Below are 21,294 nucleotides of genomic sequence, written 5' to 3' on the forward strand. Positions count from 1 at the left end.
GTTTATTCTTTCGGTCGTACTGATCATAAAATAGCTACAATTTTTATAAACCGCAGCACCGTTTTCTACCAATACTACACACCAGTAGCAGACATTCGCAGCCGTTTCGTTTTCTTTATAGCGTGTACAAAATAGAACAAAGCACGCATAGTTTGTTTTGTGTTTTCTTCTTCTTCCTGTGTGGTACATATTGTCATTCTATATGATGATTTGAAAACTTTGACACTCATATAACAAGCTCTGCAAACTAGAAGAATTTACCAGTCAGTTTTATTGGATTTGCACCTGTTTTTGACCATCGTTTGTGAAAAAATGCTATTGAAATTGAAATTTTTTCACTTATCAAGCTTTAGTTCCGGAACCGGAAGTCGGATCCGGATAAAAAGTTCTAGAAATTTTTAGTAAACTATAACCTATAATCTTTCATTTGAATCAAAGTTTGTGAAAATTGGTTGAGCTGTTTCAGAGAAAATTGAATGCACACTTTTTCTCTTATTTTAACAAATTACCATGTAACTTCGGAACCGGAAGTCAGATCCAAATGAAATTCAATAGCAGGCTATGGGACTATAAGACCTTTTATTTGAATTTTAGTTTGTAAAAATCGGTTAAGCCATCTCAGAGAAAAGCGAGTGCATATTTTTGTTACACACACACACGCACGCACACGCACACACACAGGCACTTACTCAGTTCGTCGAGCTGAGTCGAATGGTATATAACATTCGGCCCTCCGACTGCAATAAAACTAGCGCCATCTATGTGTTAGGCCCGGAACTTTTCAGCCCATGTGTTATGCCAGCTCGAACGCAACAGCCAATAAGCGATTACTGGGTTGCTCAGAATGCCTGTGACGAATCGATACTTTGCCAAATCTCTACTTGGATTAGAGATGGGCAATTCGTTCGCGAACGGCTCAAAAGAACTAGTTCTTTTGAAAGAATGAATGAGCAGTAGTTCTTTCTTCGAGAACGGTAGTTCCTTAGTTCAAAGTCGTGGGACCTTTTTCATGCTCGCTTAACCTTTTTTCGAGAACGGTAGTTCTGTAATAATAAAGCTGCATCACGAAAGCTCAGTTCTAATTCGTGGGACCTGTTTTTGCTCGCCTAATCTAACAACACTAAGTTCTCGTTTAGTCTTTGAACAAACAAACCAACTGTGAAAAGAACGAACGAACGGATCTGAAGAACTAGTTCTTTTAATAGAACTTTGCATCACTGAACGGCTTTTTGAAATGAACTGTTTTGCCCATCTCTAACTTTGATGTATGTTCTCTATAACACAAGGTAACAAGCGTTGAAGTTTTCAATTTCCAAAATGTTATTTAAACAGGAAGCATCAGAAATCGTAACCAAAAACTTCATAATGAAACCCACAAAATCACGAAAAGAGACGAAATCTTCAAAACTTCTTTGTAGGTAAAGCTGGACGTAATGTTTCTAATCTTACAAGAGTGCTCTTCGATCATTTGAACGAAGTAGCTGGAATGTTTTTGCACAAGTGTCTCTAGTCTCTACAAGTCTTACAAAACGTTACATGCGTTATTTTTTAGTAAGTTATAGGTATTTCGAAGCGTTAAATGCGTTACTTTTTAGTGAGTTATAAATGTTACGTAGCGTTACATGATTTACTTTTTTGTAAAATATAAGCCGTTATGAAGCGTTACATGTGTTACTTTTTTGTAAGTTATAGGCGTTACGGAGCGTTACATGCGTTACATTATTATGAATCTTAAACGTTACGAAGCGTTACATGCGTTACTTTTCAGTATGTTATAGGAGTTATGAAGTGTTACAAACGTTACTGTTTGTAAGTTATAGGTGTTACGAAGCGTTACATGTGTTACTTTTCTGTGAATCATAGGTGATACGAAGCGTTACATGCGTCACTTTTGAGTAAGTTATAGGCGTTACGAAACGTTATATTCGTTATTTTTTATGAGCTGTAGACGTTACGAAGCGTTACATGCATTACTTTTTTATTGTTACAAGCGTTACATGCATTACTTTTTGTAAGTTATGGGCGTTAGGAAGCGTTACATGCGTAACTTTTTATTAAGTTATAGACGTTACGAAACGTTACATGCGTTACTTTTTATGGCGTTATGAAGCGTTACAGCATTACTATTTTGTAAACTATAGACGTTACCAAGTGTTACATGCCTTACTTTTTTGTTAGTTACAAGCGTTACATGCGTTATTTTTTGTTTGATATACGCGTTACGAAGCGTTACATGCGTTACTTTTTATGAGCTGTTGACGGTACGAAGCGATACTCGTTTGTAAGTTGCAAGCGTTACTTTTTAGTAAGTTACAGGCGTTACGAAGCGTTACTTGTTGCAAGTTGCAGGCGTTACGAAACGTGACATGTGTTACTCTGTATAAGTTTTTGATGTTATGAAGCATAAAATGTTTTAGTTTTTCATTTGAGTTTTCAGTCAGTCACGTGACTCTTTTGTGAGTTACGAAGTGTTATACGCGTTACTTTTTTGTAAGTTAGAGGCGTTACGAAGCGTTACATCCGTTACTTTAAATAAGTTTTAGGCGTTACGAAGCATTACATTCGTTACTCTATGATAGGTTATAGGCGTTACAAATTGTTACATGCGTAACTTTCTTAGTAAGTTTTAGGGGTTACAAAACGTTACATGTGTTGCATTTTTAAAAGGTACAAGTGTTACGCTTTATATCCGTTACTTTTTTGTAATTTTGTAAGTTAGATGTGTCAAAAGCGTTACAAGAGGTTTGGCATCCCAATTTTAACATATTGAAGAGTAACTTTTTCTACTGGAAATGTCTAAATTATCTAATGAATAGAAATGATCCTATAACGACACGGATTACACTGATCAAAATTAGCACGATCTTGTATCTAGTTTTGAAGGATAACGAACATAAATATTATTGCAAGACGATCCATTGCTTTTATTCCCGTAACGAAAACTTCTTCCTATATCTTCTGCTCAGTAATACTTGAAGGTGAATTAATTGTTCTATTCCATCCATGAAAAATCATTAGTTCTCTTCTAGATATGAGAGTATTCAGTAAATTGAAATGTTATTTCACAAGATTTCTATATTTTAAATGTTACCGACAGCCACGTACCCAGAGAGGGGGCCTTGTTTATCCTGAAATCAGAAACAGAAACGAAAAAATTAGACGGTTGTATTCAAGACACGACCGAGCACAATAACATTAAAAATGGAACGTTTCTAGGGTCTTCATAATTAATACGAAAATAAAGATGATAATGGTGATGATACACTAAACTAAAAACTTATACAATTGACTAATTACAAACTTGCTCTAGTTCAAGCGCTTAGATTGTTAGCGAATGATAAAATTGACAATTAGATTCTTTCTTGGTAATTGATTCTATTCAACTTTGATCCCTTTCCACAAATTTTTACATTGTTAAGTTTTTGAATAAAGTTTAACTAGAAGTCAATTATGATGAACAAATGAAACTATTTTATTTTATGATAATAATTTTCGAGAAACAAACTTATCAATTTTATAAACAGTTAATCGATCCAAGAGAAGATTTTATTTATGCTAACGAAAAATGTTGTTCCAGTGAACTCAGTAATAGTGTAATTTTATTAATCCTTCTTCAAAATCGTCGATAATCTTCGGAAAGTGTCGGTAAATAATATGGCAACAATACGAGGAAGAAAACATGTGAAAGAGTTCGCATAAAATATTTAGTTACTTACATTGGTTTTCGCTTTGGCATATTAGGAATATACGGAATGGATACGCAAATTCCGAAGTTTTGTTCATATTGTATCTTGATGTTATTAACACATGAATGAACATAGTCATAGTTACAGACGCTTATTGTTTTGAAGCAAATAATAATTGAACTGAAACTGGCGGTTAACCAAATTCTACGAGGATTCCTATTCAAACGATACATGTAAAATCGCAAGTAAACTTACCTTGAGTTTATCTTTGATACTATATGATATTGCATCTAATTGTACTGTATATGTGAGCCTGTGGAACTCATTATAAGCGTTCAAAATTATGACACAAAATGTTACGCGATTAGTTTTGCATGTTTTAAATTGACACCCAGCCTCGGGAAGCGAAGTGTAAGGCATTTTTAATGGCAAAATCGACCAAAAATTTGCTAAATACATGGGATACTTCAAAAGAATCGCAACGCTGAATCGGTTCTTCAATAGCTAGATGATATATAAGATACTCAAGCGAACACGGTGTTGCAGACAACAGGAAATTTCACCAACACATAATGCAAAAGCGACAATCCAGCGAGTGAACGCATATACAATCCAGTCATCAGCTCACTGGACAAGCTACTTGTTTCATTCACAGTCAAACATCAACTAGGCAAAGAAATATTGTGCAGCCTATATTTATAGATTTCTCTTCATACTACGCAAAACGATGCGGTGTTTTTTATGCATGACGCAAAGCCTCCTATACCGAACAAGAAGTTGACGTCATTTTCTACAACAGGGATTGGTGGATGAAAACATAGGTCGATTCCAACCATTTTTTCAATAGTATGCTATTGAAATACTGAAACGACGTCATCATACATGTTTAATTTAAAAGTTTCCGGATCGATTGGTTGTTAAATTATAACAATCCATCAACAAATGACCGAGTTATTAACGTTCAAAATTATGACACAAAAAGGTTACGCGACTATTTTTGAAACTTTTAATTGACACCCGACCCCATATAGTGAAGAGTAAGGCATTTTTAATGCCAAAAATTAGAGGGTTGTATTCAAGACACGACCGAGCACAATAACTTTAAAAATGAAATGTTTCTAGGGTTCCCATAATAAATACGAAAATAAAGATGATAATGATGATGATACACTAAACTAAAAACTTATTCAATTGACTAATTACAAACTTGCTCTAGTTTAAGCGCTTAGAGTGTTAGCAAATGATTAAATTGACAATTAGATTCTTTCTTGATAATTGATTCTATTCCATTTTGATCCCTTTCCACGAATTTTTACATTGCTAAGTTTTTGAATAACGTCCTTTAACTAGAAGTCATTTATGATGAATTCAAAGTAACTCGAAATCTCAAGTTTAGATACAAACAACCTAAAGATTTGAACCTGAACAAATAAAACTATTTTATTTTATGATTTTAATTTTCGAGAAACGTACAAACTTATTATTTTATAAACAGTTAATCGATCCAAGAGAAGATTTTATATATTTTAACGAAAAATGTTGTGTTGGAGTTTAGACTCAGTAATAGTGTAGTTTTATTAATCCTTCTTCAAAATCGTCGACAATCTTCGGAAAGTGTCGGTAAATAATATGGCAACAATACGAGGAAGAAAACATGTGAAACAATCCGCATAAAATATTTAGTTACTTACATTGATTTTCGCTTTGGCATATTAGAAATATACGGAATGGATACGCAACAAAATTACGAAATTTTGTTCATATTGTAACTTGATGTTATTAACACATGAATGAACATTGTCATAGTTACAACGCGTGTAGTCATCAGACGCTTATTGTTTTGAAGCAAATAATAATTAAACTGAAACTGGCGGTTAACCAAATTCTACGAGGGTTCCTATTCAAACGATGCATGTAAAATCGCAGGTAAGCTTACCTTGAGTTTATCTTTGAAACTATACGATATTGCATCTAATAGTTCTGTATATGTGAGCCTGTGGAACTCATTTATACTACTAAACCGAGGAGGCCGCTTTTAGATAAGTTTAAGAATTTAATTTTGAATCATTTGAAGCGTTTAATAGTTACCAGAGAACCAAAATAAAATGCTCAATTCAAACCAATTTTTCAATGGTATGCAATTGAAATATTCAAATTAAGTTATCTCATAAGTTTAAGTTAAATGTTTCCGAATCGATTTGTCGTAGAATTATATAAATCCATCAACAAATGACTGAGTTATAAGCGTTCAAAATTATGACAGAAAAATGTCACGCGATTGGTTTTGCATGTTTTAAATTGACACCCTGCCTCGTGCAGTGAAGAGTAAGGCATTTTAATGGCAAAATCGACCAAAAATTTGCTAAATACATGGGATATTTCAAAAGAATCGTCACGCTAATTCGGTTCTTCAATAGCTAGATGATATATAAGATACTCAAGTGAACACGGTGTTGCGCAGACAACAGGAAATTTCACCAACACATAATGCAAAAGCGACAACCCAGCAAGTGAACGCAAATACAAACCAGTCATCAGCTCACTGGACGAGCTACTTGTTTCATTCACAGTCAAACATCAACTAGCAAAGAAATATTGTGCGACCTATATTTATAGATTTCTCTTCATACTACGCAGAACGATGCCGTGTTTTTATGCATGACGCAAAGCCTCCTATGCCGAACAAAAAGTTGACGTCATTTTGTACAACAGGGATTGGTGGATGAAAACATAGGTCGATTCCAATCATTTTTTCAATAGTATGCTATTGAAATACTGAAACGACGTCGTCATACATGTTTAAGTTAAAAGTTTCCGAATCGATTGGTTGTTATATTATAACAATCCATCAACAAATGACCGAGTTATTAACGTTCAAAATTATGACACAAAAAGGTTACGCGACTATTTTTGAAACTTTTAATTGACACCCGGCCCCATATAGTGAAGAGTAAGGCATTTTTAATGCCAAAAAAAGTTAAAGAAATATTATGGAGCTGTTGATCCTGTAGATTACACCGTGGGATAGAGGTTTTGAGAGTTACGTGATAGTCAAAACTGACGATAAGGCACGCAGCGGCAGGTTCTACGAAGTAGAACATAGTCAAAACCACATCAAATGGAGGATGAAACCGGGGTAAAATAAATGACAATAATAATAATGTTTAAAATTGTACTGAACGACCGGAAAGAGAAAGCGGGCGAGTATGCTCTGGTTGGGTAAGATTCTGCAGATGAGAAAGGTATCCTGCCGCTGGATCCCGTACATACTTATTTAGGGTTAGAAAGACGAACGCTAGCGCATTTCGAGTGCATGTTTGGCTGAATTCATTATTAGAACCCATTAGCCAGAAAACAGAATGATTACCCGACATTGAACAGAACTTAGCACGAGTGTTCCGAGCGACACGAGTACCTCGAAAGGCGCCTCAATGGGACGGACAGATCACAATTACGGTTTTCTGGGATCAGCATAGGATACTTTTCGAGAACTACCTCAAATCAGAAAAAAGCCAGTTTTAGCGTGCATTAGTGAAACAATTAAACACCGAAATCGCTGTGAAATGGCCTTACATAAAGCACATGAGCATTGCTACCATGGTTAAAATCAACGGTTTAGGTTAGAATTACTTGGGCATCACCCTCGTTCACCTGATTTGACTTCCTCGTACTATTATCTGTGCTCAAACGTTAATTTATCTCTGAGAAATTTATGTTATTTTCGTTTTGGAATTTCAGACCACTGCTTCCGGAACCTGAATCCGAAACCAGTATAGATAAATTAAATTTGTATGACCATCTACTAATATGACATATTCATAATTTATTATCAGTTTGCGATTATTTATACAAGTCTGTTTCTATGATGACAGTGTATTGGCGATAGTCGTTTTGCTGAATGTTAATTTCATATACGGCACAGGAATATGCTGGGATTTATCCTTTTATTCCTCTAAATACGCTAGCTGTTTTGAGGTTAACACGGAAAACGACTCAAATTATGAATTCAATCGGCTGCAAAATTAATAGAAAAGTTTTTTAAGGTTTACAAAACTATCGATGTATACAGCGAACACTTATCAACTAGAATAATAACAACAACTTATCGATGCCATGCTTGTAGAAGGATTTGTCATTTGCCTTAAAATAAGCTTCACATACAGAAATGAACAATCACCGGCTATGATGATCGTTTTGATTCCGAAGTGATGGATCCATGTTTCATCCATTGTCACACATCGACGGCAAAATAGCTAATTTTTACTTATAAACACGGTCATATACTGCTCTGAACCATCATCACGTTTTTGTTTTTGATCGACTGTGAGTAAACGCTTGAAAAGAGCTTTCTCATGGTTAACTGTTCATGCATTATTGTAAACACACTGCCTTCTGATATCCTTACGACTAGAGGTGGGCAAAACAGTTCATTTCAAAGAACCATTCAGTGATGCAGAGTTCTATTGAAAGAACTAGTTCTCCAGAGCCGTTCGTTCTATTCATAGTTGGTTTGTTTGTTCAAAGACTAAACGAGAACTTACTTTTGTAAGCATATGCGAGGAAAAAAAGGTCCCTCGAAGTAGAACTAAGGTTTGGTGACGAAACTTTCTTATTAGTATCGTTCATGAAAAAAGGTTGAACGAGCTCAAAAAAACAAAAAAAAAGATCCCTCGACTTTGAACTGAGGAACTACCGTTCTCGAAAAAAGAACTATAGTTCGTTCATTCTTTCAAAAGAACTAGTTCTTTTGAACCGTTCGCGAACGAATCGCCCATCTCTACTTACGACCTCATTTGGGATGTGAGATATCACAATTCATAGTCAGTGTGAATAACTGCCATTTAATTCTGACGTGTACATGGCTTTCGTTACCTGCGTTCTTTATTCACCAGTATATATATAGTATATCAGTATATATTCGTTATCGTGTAACGTTACAATAATCATTACCAGAGTGGAAAGAACGTAAACCAACTGCAACGAAACAAACCATTGAACACATCGACGTCATGCGTTCGGACGCGGATTGCACTGCCCCTTTTCACATATAGCTACCAGTTTATGTGTATGGCTATTGGGTTTAGCATTGAGACTAACGATGTGGCTTCTGCTGCCGCCATTGCCACTGCTGCCGCTGACGCCGCCACCGCCGCTGCTGCTAATACTACTTTGCATATTATTGTATTTCGGTTTCGGAATATTTTTTATAGTTCCACCCGACATACTGATAGCACCACCCCCGTTGCCGTACCGTCCTCCGATGTCACCACGGCCTCCTCCTGGATTACCACTGGAGCCGCCACCGGAACCCGTACTGTCGGTATTTTTATTGTTGAAATAATTAAACGTATCGTACGGATTGAAATGGTCATGTAAACCACCGTGATCGTTCACGCTGGCAATCTGGTTTCCGTCGACAAAGTTGAGCGAAAATGGTGCCGAAAACAAATAAAACACTAGGAACATAAAGGCGTACAGCATGAACTGAAGTACGAAACATGTCCATATGAGATTGATCTGAAAAAATCCGAAAAAATGGAAAAATATTAGATACTCCTGTGAAGCTAGAAGTGAATGAAAACTATTTATCGATATTCGCATAAAAGTTAGATGAACGCAAGATCCATTTGGGATAGAGAGAATAAAATTGTTCATTTCATATTCTGTTTTCAAGGTCAATTGTGACAGATACTGTCAAAAAACTGAAAATTTTGACAAAAAACTTCGTATAACTCAAAAAGTAAACATCCGATCTCAAAACCAATCAATAGCGTTTTGGGTGACGGGGAGACCTTTCATTTGCGACTAGTTTGATAAAAATCGGCCCATCCATCTCTGAGATATCGACCTCTTAGTTGACAACACATATACAGACACACACACATACACACACACACACACACACACGGACATTTGCTCAGTTCGTCGAGCTGAATCGATTGGTGTATGTCATTCGGCCCTCCGGGCCTCGGAAAAATTTTCTAAAGTTTGAGCGAATTCTATACCTATTTTTTATATATATAAAAAAGGTAAAATAGGCGGGTGGTAATGTCAGAGACCTCAACACTTCCGAATATCAATTAGTTGATCAATTGTATGAATTATGCAAGCATTCCCCTTATTCACATTTTTCGCAAAAACAAAGAAGGCTTTATTTGTTCTCGATTACTGCGAATTTCACACAGCGAAAAGTGCACAAGTCTAACCAAACTGTTCTAGATTTGCACTAAACTGAGGATATTCACCTTCGATTTGCGAAGAAGAAACCCTAATAGTTCTTTAGAAAACTTTTAGAGTCATTAGAACCTCTGATTTGGTGTGATTCTCTCCACCGTTGTCTCCTTTTCGTTATGTTTTCACCAATGCAAACGACTAGCAGCTGTGACGTAATCGCTCTTGTCGGAAGCGAAACTAGCTTTGCAAACGACACGTTTGTAGCTGTTTCACTAATGGGCGGCTATAAAAATAGCACCATATAGAATTTTGATATAGATTATTCCATTTCGGATTTGCATTTCATTGAAAGAAACTATCAGGATGCTGTACGGGATTCATTCCAGTTCGGAAAAATTTTTCTCGAACGATTTGTTGTACAGCAGCAGATATTTTGTTCTCTTCCTCAGAACGCGTTCTGATTGGCTGGTGTTTTTTTTATTTAAAAGGTATTTTTATTCAGGCCTATTTGCGTACAAGTTTTACGTGGCCGAATTAGCCGATTTTTTTAATAACAAATTTTTTGAAGTGGATCTCGTTGTGACTCTTTTTCTAGGAGGAGAAGAGCTTTCCCTCCTGCGAGGGTTGAGGGGCACTTTGTTCGTAGCTCGTCTCTTCATCCATTGCCTCAACGGTTGTATTGTTGTTGGTGTCCGTATTCGTTTCGTTTTCTTTGTTGTTCGTAGTCTTGAGCTCGTTGCTAGTTGCTTTAGATGCGCATTGTTGTACATTAGTTGCAGTTGCTGGTTGGTTTGATGGTGAAACAGGAGTACTGCGCTCACTAGTTTCCATTGTTGAACGGTTGACCTTGTCTTTGGTTAAAGATGTCCTTTTCGCAGTTTCGGTGCAAGGTTTACCGTAGTGTGCAGGTTTACCGTACTGGCATGTAACCAGCTGATTTTCATAGGTAATCAGCGTTTTACACGGATGTGTCCCACCTTGACCACAAATGATGTAAGGTGGAATTGCCTTACCTAGATGCATACGTACCACTCGTAAGCCATTCCGGATACCGGGGAAAAAATTCCGCCATACTTCCCTTTCGATGGAAAGGACTTCACCGTAGTGCGACATATTCTCCCGAACGTACTGATCGGTGACCTGCAGGGGGAGGTCATGCACGCGTACCTCTATGGCACTGTCCACCATGTGCACAGGGATTTTGTATTTAATGTTATCACACTCAACGCTGTGCACCTCATTGTTAACCGAAGCGAATGGAATTGCATCTCTTTCACGTTTAAACATAATGTACACACAGTTAGACGCTTTGTTAAATTGAATCTCACTTACATTATTAGCGTCTAGATGCATTCGTTCTTTAAGTAAGATTTCAATTTCATTTGCTGCTGGTCTAACTTTGCAACGCTTGAAATCTATACAAATTGAATTTGGTCTTGTAGGCCAAGATTCAGGCTTTGTTTAATCGTACTTGACCATTCCGTACACTCTATTGTTCACTGGCGTATTGTCTTTGTTTCTGTTGTTTCGACCGTAAACGATTCTCGACTGCGTCGGGTGAGATGCGAGCACGAACTGATTGGCTGAGGTTGACATGGGTCAAATGAGACAGGTTTTTCAATGGTGTACTATTGAAATACTTCAATGCTGTTGCTATACACGTTTAAGTTGAAAAATTTCGATTCTCTTGGTATTTAGATTATATAAATCCTCAACCTTAAATATAAATTATTTAAGATTATGTCACACAACTGAAAATTTTATCATAAAATTGTGGTCATATTTCCGATGGCATGTAGCAAAAATTATGTTGATTCGTTAGATACCACAAGAGATATTCACGATCAAAAACTTACCACTCTATCAGAGGGCACATTTTAAAAAGGCGCCCCATAGTAAAGTAAGTCGTAATCACAAAAAAAACTAGTAGAGTTTGTACGTCATGTTAGTTGGTGACCGCACGAACTGGTTTCGATTATACCGATTCTCGAGTTCCGGTGCTGGAAGTAGTGATGGCATTTCACTAGAGTGATACACCAGTGTGTCAGTTTCAGTTATACATTGCGGATGCATTCGGTGAGCGCCACATAAAAAGGAAAGCGCACTTCTTCTCAGTGTTCATTAAACAGACGTTGAGTGTGTGCTTGTGTTGAGAAAAGCTGGTGCGGAAGGACCACATTCTCTTCTCATGAATCGCTCTCACGTGCTCTCGCCTAAATACACCCAAGTGATCACTGGCGCGTGATGGTGAGCGAACACTTCTGTGAACTTCAATTAATAGAGAGTGGATTTGGTCTTGCTATGGAAAACTTGCAATGGAAAACGAAAATTCAACGATATATTGTTTTTTGCCTTTCTCATATTGAAAAGTTATGCAATCACTGTGAAAACCGACCTTTGAACCGAGGCACGGAGAGCCGAGTGTCATCTACCATTCGACTCAGTTTGTCGAGTACGCAAATTGTTTGTGTGTGTGAGTGTGAGTGTGTGTGTATGTGTGTGTACGTACCGTTTTTTTAACGTTGTGTACTAATTTTTCTCGGAGATGGCTGAAAATCGGTTCTCAAAAACTTTGATTCAAATGAAAGGTCTTGTGATCCCACACAAAACTCCTGAATATTATTTGGATCCGAATTCCGGTTCCGGAATGCACCAATTTTTTTCGGAGATGGCTAAAACGATTTTCACAAACATAAATTTAAATGAAAGCTTTTTAGACCCCACACTAAATGCCTGAATTTCATTTAGGTCTGACTTCCGGTTCCGGAGTTATGGGGTAAAATGTGCAAAAAAATGAAAATATGTGTTTTAACTTTTTCTTATAGATGGCGCGACCGATTTTCACAAACTTAGGTTCAAATAAATGGTCCTATGGTCCCATACGGAATCTCTGAATTTCCTCAGGATCCGACTTCCGGATCCGGAAATATAAGGCAAAGTGTGTTACAAATTTTATACCATCACTGAAAAGGGCGTAAAATCGTGAAAAATTTTCTAAATCGTCCTCAAATCTTCTCCAATTCATAGTTGTTATCAGTAGATGGTCAAACAAACTGATTTCGGTTATTCTTTCTAGAATCGAAGAAAATTTTTTTGAAGAATGCCACAGTATTATATATAACAGTATGATTTATATGAGAATGGCATCATTACACCACTAGGTGGATTAAAACAGGTTTTTTTGATTAACGTTCCAATTGATGATACATTGTTAATTTTTTTTCATAGGGCATATGTTATGTTTGTTTTGTTCATTTGATTTCCTACAACTTCTTGTTGGACATCATTTTTGAACAATTAACAGTTTCCCAGTTATAACGATTTGAAGAAAGTGCATGCAATATTCCATTCTCTCTTTTTATAAACTAATCTTGATTCGAATTAGTCTCCATCTGTGTAAAACAAGAGGTTTACCTTATTGGCGAGTGAATGTTTTTCGAGGGAAGTCGATCTTGATTTTGTGATTGATAGAGAATGAACGAGTATTGAAACAAGTTGTACAACTAATATGTTAGTACTTCTGTTGTACCGTTTAATTCTACTATGTCACGTCATTACATTCTCACAAAGTCACTATTTTCAGTCATTACTTTCACAAAAGTGTATCAAACGTTATAATACAGATTCGTATTTCGGAATGTTATTTACATCCTTCCTCAGTGTATCGGTTTTATAAGGTTATATAAACCATATTTCCAATTTTTCAAACATTTTCGCATGTAAAAATTTGTGGAAGGCATCAAAATAGAGTAGAGTCAATTGTTTTGAAAGAATCTAATTGTCAACTTAATCATTCGCAAAAAATCTAAACAATAAAAGTACAGTAAGTTTGTAATTTGTCCCTGTTTAGTGCATCCACACTCATCTTTATTTGTGTATTTATTATGGGTACCTTAGAAATGTTTCATTTTTAATGTAATCGTGCTCGGTCTTGTCTTGCATACTTTAATTTTTTGATTACTTATTTTTTCGAATGGTATGCATTAGTTAATATTCTACTCGATGCAATTTTTGAACAGTTTTTCTTAAAATGAAATAAATAACTTTCTAACCATCAAAAAATATTTTTTAGATCATTCTGAACAGTTGCTTAACATAACGAATATTTAAGATAAAAATAGTTTGAAGTCAGGTTATTAGTTACTAAAGACAATACAAAGATACTCAATAAATATCTAATTGTAATATTGAATAAAATCATTGAATTGAAATGTAAACTAACTAGATCTTTATGATGCTACTTTTTTTTGTTGCTTTTTCTCTTCTCTACCTTTTCTTCTCTTGACCACCGCCAAGAGGCATATTTTTACTTAGTAATGAACCCTTAGTATTAAGTAATATATCTGTTAGATTTTTGTAATCTGTTGATATAAAAAGATGAAGAGGTTTTATGCCTGCTGGAGAGAGAGATTTGAAATTTCAGCTCCAGCGGGCTTTTTTCTGCCATGCTCCAAAAAATTCTACTTGAAAATACCTAAGACAACCAAAACGTCTGAGCCAAGAAGTATACAGAGTTGGCTATTCGAAGGACAAGCGTTAAAACAGTTTATTTAGTTAAAAGATGTACTATTCTAGATGGCTGAGAATATGCATCACATCACGAGAATAATGGATGAGTAACGCATATAAATTGAGCTCACAACAACATATATTGTTGAAGAACGATAGCACGAAGAACACGCAGATCACAAAATTACAATGTTGTTTTTGTCATAACCATTCAGGTAAACGAAATTGCTGTATTCAAATACTGTCATTTGGCGGAGAACGAAGACAACAAAACGCAGAACAAAAATCCTTTTTATTTCACCAGAAACTTTTCATATTGAAAATTTTCAAAGGAAAATGAACGTCATTTATGTCAGTTACGTGGTGGCCGTTTCATGTAACGGAAAGTATGCAGAAAAATTTTAAAACTAGTTTTCCATGTATTAAATAGATACATTATGTTATTAGAAAGAAGATAGAAGATGTCATATTATTAACATTTTTATGATCACCTCAAAGTTAATATTTTTGTTGATTATTGAAAGCTTTATCGAGTATATCTAGAACCTGGTGTAATAAGCATGAATCTGCTCAGATGAAATTTAAAACCAAATTCATACGAAATTAAAAACGAAAAACAAAAATTACCTTTCTTTTCCTTGTATACTTCCTCACGTGGACGTACGGTGTAAAAGCAAGGGTGAAAGACATCCCAAATATTAGGCCTGCAACCAAACCGGTGAAATTCTGTTGCCATGGTAGCACACCTATGCCGAACACCAAAAAGCTGACTATGATTAGTTTAAACAGCGCTAAATGGGGCCTTTTGAGATTTCGCCAATGACACAGAAACAGCAGTGTTATAAGCGAGGAAATCGTTCCCGCAAGCGATGGCAGTGGTCCGACCTGAAATAGATGCAGATATAGCGGAGTTACGTCTGTAATTGGGGTACCCGAAGTTACCTCCGGTCGGTATGGAGCAAAAATCGCACTGGTGAGGTTCCCGGCAATGCCGGAGCCGATGTACAAGATTGCCGTCCGGAGTGGGCCCAGCAGACGCTCCAGATCCGATAGGAGAATATGCTGGAAGGCAATGGTTAGCACGATGTGCATGATACCGGCGTGAAGGTACAGTGACGTGAACAGTCTGTAGAACTGATCAGGGATGTCGGTAGCTATGAACGGATACATACCGCACACGTCGTTTAAGCAAGAGACCTTTGATCGAAGAAAATAGGTTTTAACGTGATGAGAACGACAAATTGTAATTATTGAACTAAACATACCTGGGAACACAACGAGGCCTCTTCGTGAAAATATCCTCGCACAAAATCACAATACTCCCTGGTAGTGATTCGACATTCTCCTGAGATTCCCACACAGCATGGATGACCAATCACTTCACAGACCATGTGTTCTGCTGTATGATCTTTGAAACGAAACTTTTGTGATACTTGATTATTCTTTCTACATATAGGCCATTTGGTTATGTCATCAGGCCATTCGTGGGGTGCTATGGAAGCTGGAGCCTCGCAGTACTTTGGATCTAGACCACAAACACTACCCGATATTCGTCCTCCAGGACCTGAATCGCCGGGAGACCACTTCTTCCACGTCGAAATGGTCTATGAAACAAAATCCATTATTTATTTATTGAATGATTTCAACAATTCTCCTACTCACCGTTGGCCACAAACCGCGCACGGAGCAATCTGCTTGCGAGCTCTGAACACAGCCGGAGTCGTCATTCCGTATACAACATGCAGTTTCTCGTTCCTGTTTTCGAGTTTTCGAAATCAATTCCATCACCTTGGTATCCCTACGCATGCATGCTGCATACTTCGCCCCCACGTGAACCAAATCATCTCCCCGTGGACCAATCCAAACATTTCGTTGCTCATAATGTTGCACCTATAAAAAAACATTCAGTAAGCAAATTTGAATGCTACCTTGAGTCGGCACAGCGTACTTACCGTTTGCAAACTTAAGCTCGTAACCAAAACCTGAGCACTTTTCTGTTCATATCCGATCCCAATCGGTCCAATTCCGTAACATAAAAGCATCAGCAACAGAACAAGGACCTGCGTTGTGTTTACCCAGTACGTAAAAAACGGTCTATGGTCGTAGCGATCATCCAAACAATTTGGTCTCAACAGTTTGATACTATGGTTCGACATACGTCTGGAATTATCCAATACGCTATCCAGAATGTGTGTCGTAATGCGTTGGCCGTAGTATTGGTAAATAGCATTCCTAGTCGGACGTGACGGACGTTGCTGCTGCAGTTGTATTTCGGCCGATCGAGTACGCCATCCATTACCAACCGTCACCCGATTCGCATCCACCACGTAGATCTGGCGTGAGTTATCTACTCCAAGTTCCTGTTCTATCTGTTGCTGATTGCTGATTGTTGGAATATCAAAGAACAACTCATCATCCTGAATCGGTGTCAAGCCATCGCACACATCATTGTCGTCATTATTCAGAGCAACGTGCGCTGGAGCAAAACTTCTAGACCATTGTTTCTGCTTCCGTGGGATACGATTTCTTAAACTCTGAATGATAAATACGAACCCACTAGCAATCATCTGCGTCACCGATAGCTTTCGCTCAACCTGAAATTCTTCGGTTCCATCGTGTCTGTAGTACGGGTTGAATCGCTGCCGTCGGTTTTGCTCCGTAGCCGGCTCGTCCTGACTTTGTGCTGGCAGAACATCCGGTCTATCGCTGTGTTCATTCAAAACTTCGGCGTGAACCTCATTGACGCGCCCGGCAACAGCGTCTTCCTTCAATGATCCAAACCGACGAACGGCGAGTCGTTTCTGACGATCTTCCCATTTTTGCTGCTCGTAGTCTTCATTCAACTGATCAACTCCGAAAAACTGCGCTGTACTGCGTCGAAGATACTCTTTGATGCGCTGCTTGTGTGACAGTCGAGCTCGACAAGGTTGTGCATTTCGTTGAAGCGTAGAAGGAGTGGAATCCACTTGCAGTCTTGGTGTTGGGATTTGTTGTAATGGCAATGGCTGCTGTTGTTGATTCTGCTGAGCGTGTTGTTGCTGTAACTGCTGAAGCTGTTGATAGAGAGGCTGCTGTTGGATCTGTTGATGCTGGATGTGTTGCTGTTGGTACTGGATAATGATGGATGGGTTGCTACAGGAACTGTTGAGAGTATGCGACTGGGAGATAATAAGGGAAGATGAATTGCGACCGTCATCACCCGGGCCGAGCAGAGGATGCTGATGGGAGTAGGATGCATGGGAAACGAGTGACGGTGGGCTCAACGGAGATTGCCGTTCCATCTCGGACATGGACACTGACGATATGGAGAGCGGTTGCGGGCTAATTGGACCAGATGTTTGCGTAGTCTGGTGTACTCCAGTAGCTCTACGTAGGGTACTACAGTGGTAACAGTTTTCCTCGTCGGTCAGGTTTGTAGCAAGTGGCTCGCTCATGATACTTACAGGTGTGGGAGTACGTAACATGGAATAGTCTGGAGCTGCTGGACACATTTGACGAGACTGGTGTCCAAGCGTTGAAGATTGATTGAATGTACAGAGGGGTTGCTGGCATTTAACGGGTCTTGCCCGTGGTGGTGTAGCATAGTGATCTGTTGTATCCTCCACTAGATTTTGCACTTGTGGATTTTTAGTTTCTATTTTGACTCGATACGGAAGGGTACTCACGACGGGTGTTCTGGAACCGCTCTGATTAATAATGTTCAGTCCTCCTTTCGAGGCGATCAGCCCAGCCATCAAGGTCGGCCCTAACCCCATTTCCTGTTGGTAGCTTTCGGGCGGTGGTGGTGTGGGAATATAACGCTTAACTGGAGTATGCACAGTGGATGTTAAGAATTGGTAACTTTCGGAATTGGTCATTAGCGGAGAATTATTAATCAGGAAATTTCCGTACTGGTCAGTTTTAGGGGGCGGGGGATCACGAAATCGTTCCGGGACTGGATAGCGCGTCCTGGAGGTAGGCGACATCGAGCGATGGTGGGGTGCATTTCTGTTATCAGGATAAGCGATGATAGATGTGGGGGCAGAGTTGGTTGAATATCGATCGCTCGATTGTGTTGCTGCAGAAGACGTAGGTGCTGCCATACAGCAAGGTCGCAAATTTTCATCATTTCGATAACACTCACTGCTAGCAGGAGACACGAAAGCCGTCAGACGGGTTCCAAGATTGGAATAGGACGATTCACTGAACCTGGAAGGGGATGGCGCATCGTTCTGCGAAACACTGGCCACATTATCGCACAAACCGTCACCGTAGTTGATTGTGGAGGTGACAGTGAACTGATGCTGATAGTGGCTATGTCCGTACGACGAACGACGGCTTCTACTCATTCTCTAATCCTTCCTTTGGATTAATTATACTACTCAAACATCAGCGAATAATTCATTTAGCCTAACATCTAATCACACCATTGACTAAGCATTTCCTACGCACTTCAACTCGCATAATTTTACCAAGTCGAAGAAAAATCATTATCCAAAATGGCTGAGCTCGCTAAAATAAACACACCCAGTGCGGGTTGGGAGTATCGATAAAATTTCACTATTTTCATTGCAGTACCCGTGTTGAAATCATTTTAACAGTCATTTTCCACACACCGAGGACAGGAAATCGTACGAAAGCTAACAAAATGCTGGGGTTTATCACAATTAGCCTAAATTCAGGGGATATGTGAAGCAGAACATATTTTTCAAATGAATCTCTAGTTTTTTCTTCACGTCTTTCCTCTCACGAATATCTGCACTCACTCCGGAGCTAGTTTGCCAGCAACAGCAGCAGCAGACACGAACAACTGGCAAACTCAATCCCCTAGCACTCACCAACAGCCTTCAGAAAAGGATATTTATTGTGTACGAAATGCAACGGGCAAATTTTCATTGCTCCCCAGTTGGTAGCGATGGGTTTTGACGCAGAGTTCCACTATCGGCTGTGCGGTGAGAACCAAAACAAGGCCCGTGTCCTTTCCTCCGTCTCTCGACCCATCCAGCGATGGAAACACATGGGTCATTTTGCGCATGGCACGTGGTGCGCGCGATACGCATGAAAACAAAAGACACATGATTTGCTTTCGCTCTCTTTTTGAGTGTGCTTCACTTATATGTGGGCGAAAATTCGCCGAGGACGAATGTTAGGGTGGCTCACGTTGAAAATGTTATTACTAGGCAAATAATTCATCATCATTCATTTAACGCATAGATAAAAACAAATAAATATAATGCTTTGAATATGTGAAAAAATTTGAAGACGCGTTGGAAAGCTCATGGCAAATACCTCTGGATCAGGAGATATAATTGTATAAGTAATGGCTGATAATGATTGCTTGGCTGATAATGATTTCTTAACCTTAACACAATCCTAGATCCATTTGGAAACTAAAAAGTGACAACGGATCAAATGCAAAAATATAAACAAAAGAAGAAATAAATCCTATATCTCAGAACAAGCGTGTCATAAATGTATTTTAAAACCATTAAATTTGTTATGAATGAAACTGTCATCCTATGAAAAATCAAGCTTAGTTTTAAATTGTTTCGTTTCACTGTATATTCATTCTGTACGCAACATAATGCATGTCACCTCATCGCTGTACGCGTACAGTGTTGTACAGAAATCACATATCTCTCAGCGGTATAATAAAACGACACACTCCCAGCAGTTACCTGTAAGCATAAAAGCCAAAAGTGTCTCAGTTGTTTTAATCAATTATTAAATTATTTGAACTGAAATGCCTATTGATTAAAACATGTTTGTACATCCCAGAAGCATGATTTTAGGCGCGAAAAACAATGCGGATTTTGTTAATATTATTTTATATATGTTTTGTATTGAATGGAATTATTCTGTTGCATTTCCTTTTTACGTATTTTAAATGTAATTGGAAGATAATTTATAAAAAGAAATACACTCTAAAATTTTAGTTTGCACTAAGATGTCGAGGGCATTTCTTATGATTGACTTGAATTGACTTAAATAATTTCTTGAATTATATCATGGTGGGTTGGTCCTTACATGGGGATTATCCAGATGACGTGGGTACTTCGACGGTGGCCTTATCTTTTTGTTTCTGTGGGTCCGTAGGAAATACGCCTGACTTTTGTCGTGAAAACGACTTACTCTACTATGGGGCGCCTTTTCAAAATGTACTCTCTGAGAGAACGATAAGTTTTTGATCGTGAATATCTCTTGTTGTATCTAACGAATCAACATAATTATTGCTACATGCCTTCGGAAATAAGATCATAATTTTATGATAAAATTTTCAGTTGGTATAAACGAGTATTCTTCAACTTAAGGTCGGAGGACAGAGGGTCACGTGTTGAGTTTGAAATCGACCACGTGGCTCGCTCAATTGCCTTTGCGCATCGTATTTCTCTTGTACTCTCTCGTATATAAGCAAACTGTACCGGGTTACCAGCATATATTTTATTATTTTGATGAGAAGTTTTATCACATTAATCTATCGTATGGGTTGGACATTACATGGATTCCAATGAACAATGAAAAAATATTCAACTTTCACAAAGATTGAATGTCTGTGTTTTTGGCAGCCTTGTCGAACTAATTTTATTTCTCTCTCCTTTTTCAGAATGTTATCAGGAAACGAAGCGAAAAAAATGGCGAATGCATTGAAACTCACATTGTTTCACAGAAAAATACAAGACTTTATTTTTATCGAGATAACATATATGTTTTTATGTACTAATCGCATCTAAACTAATTTAATTTGAAACGGGAAAATAGCGAAAAACCTACCACTTTACGGTACTGTCCTCAGCCCTTAAACGTGTATATCAACAGCATTGAAGTACTTCAATAGTACACTATTGAAAAACCTGTCTCATTTGACACAGCCAATCAGAACGCGTTCTGAGGAAGACAACAAAATATCTGCTGCTGTACAACAAATCGTTCGACCAAAATGCTACGA

At 37.9% G+C, this 21,294-nt stretch overlaps 1 protein-coding gene across 2 annotated transcripts; it reads right to left on the reverse strand.

Annotated features, from left to right (window-relative positions):
• Positions 1 to 8,526: 8,526 nt before the first annotated feature.
• LOC131435443 (inactive rhomboid protein 1-like) lies at positions 8,527 to 19,159 on the reverse strand. 2 transcript variants are annotated; one of them, XM_058603339.1, is made up of 7 exons: positions 17,813 to 19,159; positions 16,322 to 17,422; positions 16,032 to 16,259; positions 15,635 to 15,973; positions 15,312 to 15,566; positions 14,997 to 15,254; positions 8,527 to 9,203 (listed from the first exon to the last, which is right to left on the reverse strand). In XM_058603339.1, exons 1-7 carry the CDS (start codon positions 18,695 to 18,697, stop codon positions 8,694 to 8,696), a joined length of 3,576 nt encoding a protein of 1,191 aa, XP_058459322.1. In that variant the 5' UTR covers positions 18,698 to 19,159; the 3' UTR covers positions 8,527 to 8,693. The 2 variants fall into 2 exon arrangements, with proteins under 2 accessions (XP_058459322.1, XP_058459321.1); XM_058603338.1 differs by having other exon boundaries at positions 16,322 to 19,159.
• Positions 19,160 to 21,294: the final 2,135 nt, after the last annotated feature.

The sequence above is a fragment of the Malaya genurostris genome, chromosome 3, assembly GCF_030247185.1.
Source record: "Malaya genurostris strain Urasoe2022 chromosome 3, Malgen_1.1, whole genome shotgun sequence".
Lineage (NCBI taxonomy): Eukaryota > Metazoa > Arthropoda > Insecta > Diptera > Culicidae > Malaya > Malaya genurostris.

Bases quoted from the DNA above. Each gene is read 5' to 3' on its own strand.
- LOC131435443 (XM_058603338.1), bottom strand. From the start codon at position 18,697: ATGAGTAGAAGCCGTCGTTCGTCGTACGGACATAGCCACTATCAGCAT. The intron at 15,255-15,311 runs GTAACTTCGGGT...CATCTATTTCAG, and splicing joins TTGCTCCATACCGACCGGAG to GTCGGACCACTGCCATCGCT. The intron at 9,204-14,996 runs GTAATTTTTGTT...GGATTTTTTCAG, and splicing joins AGTATACAAGGAAAAGAAAG to ATCAATCTCATATGGACATG.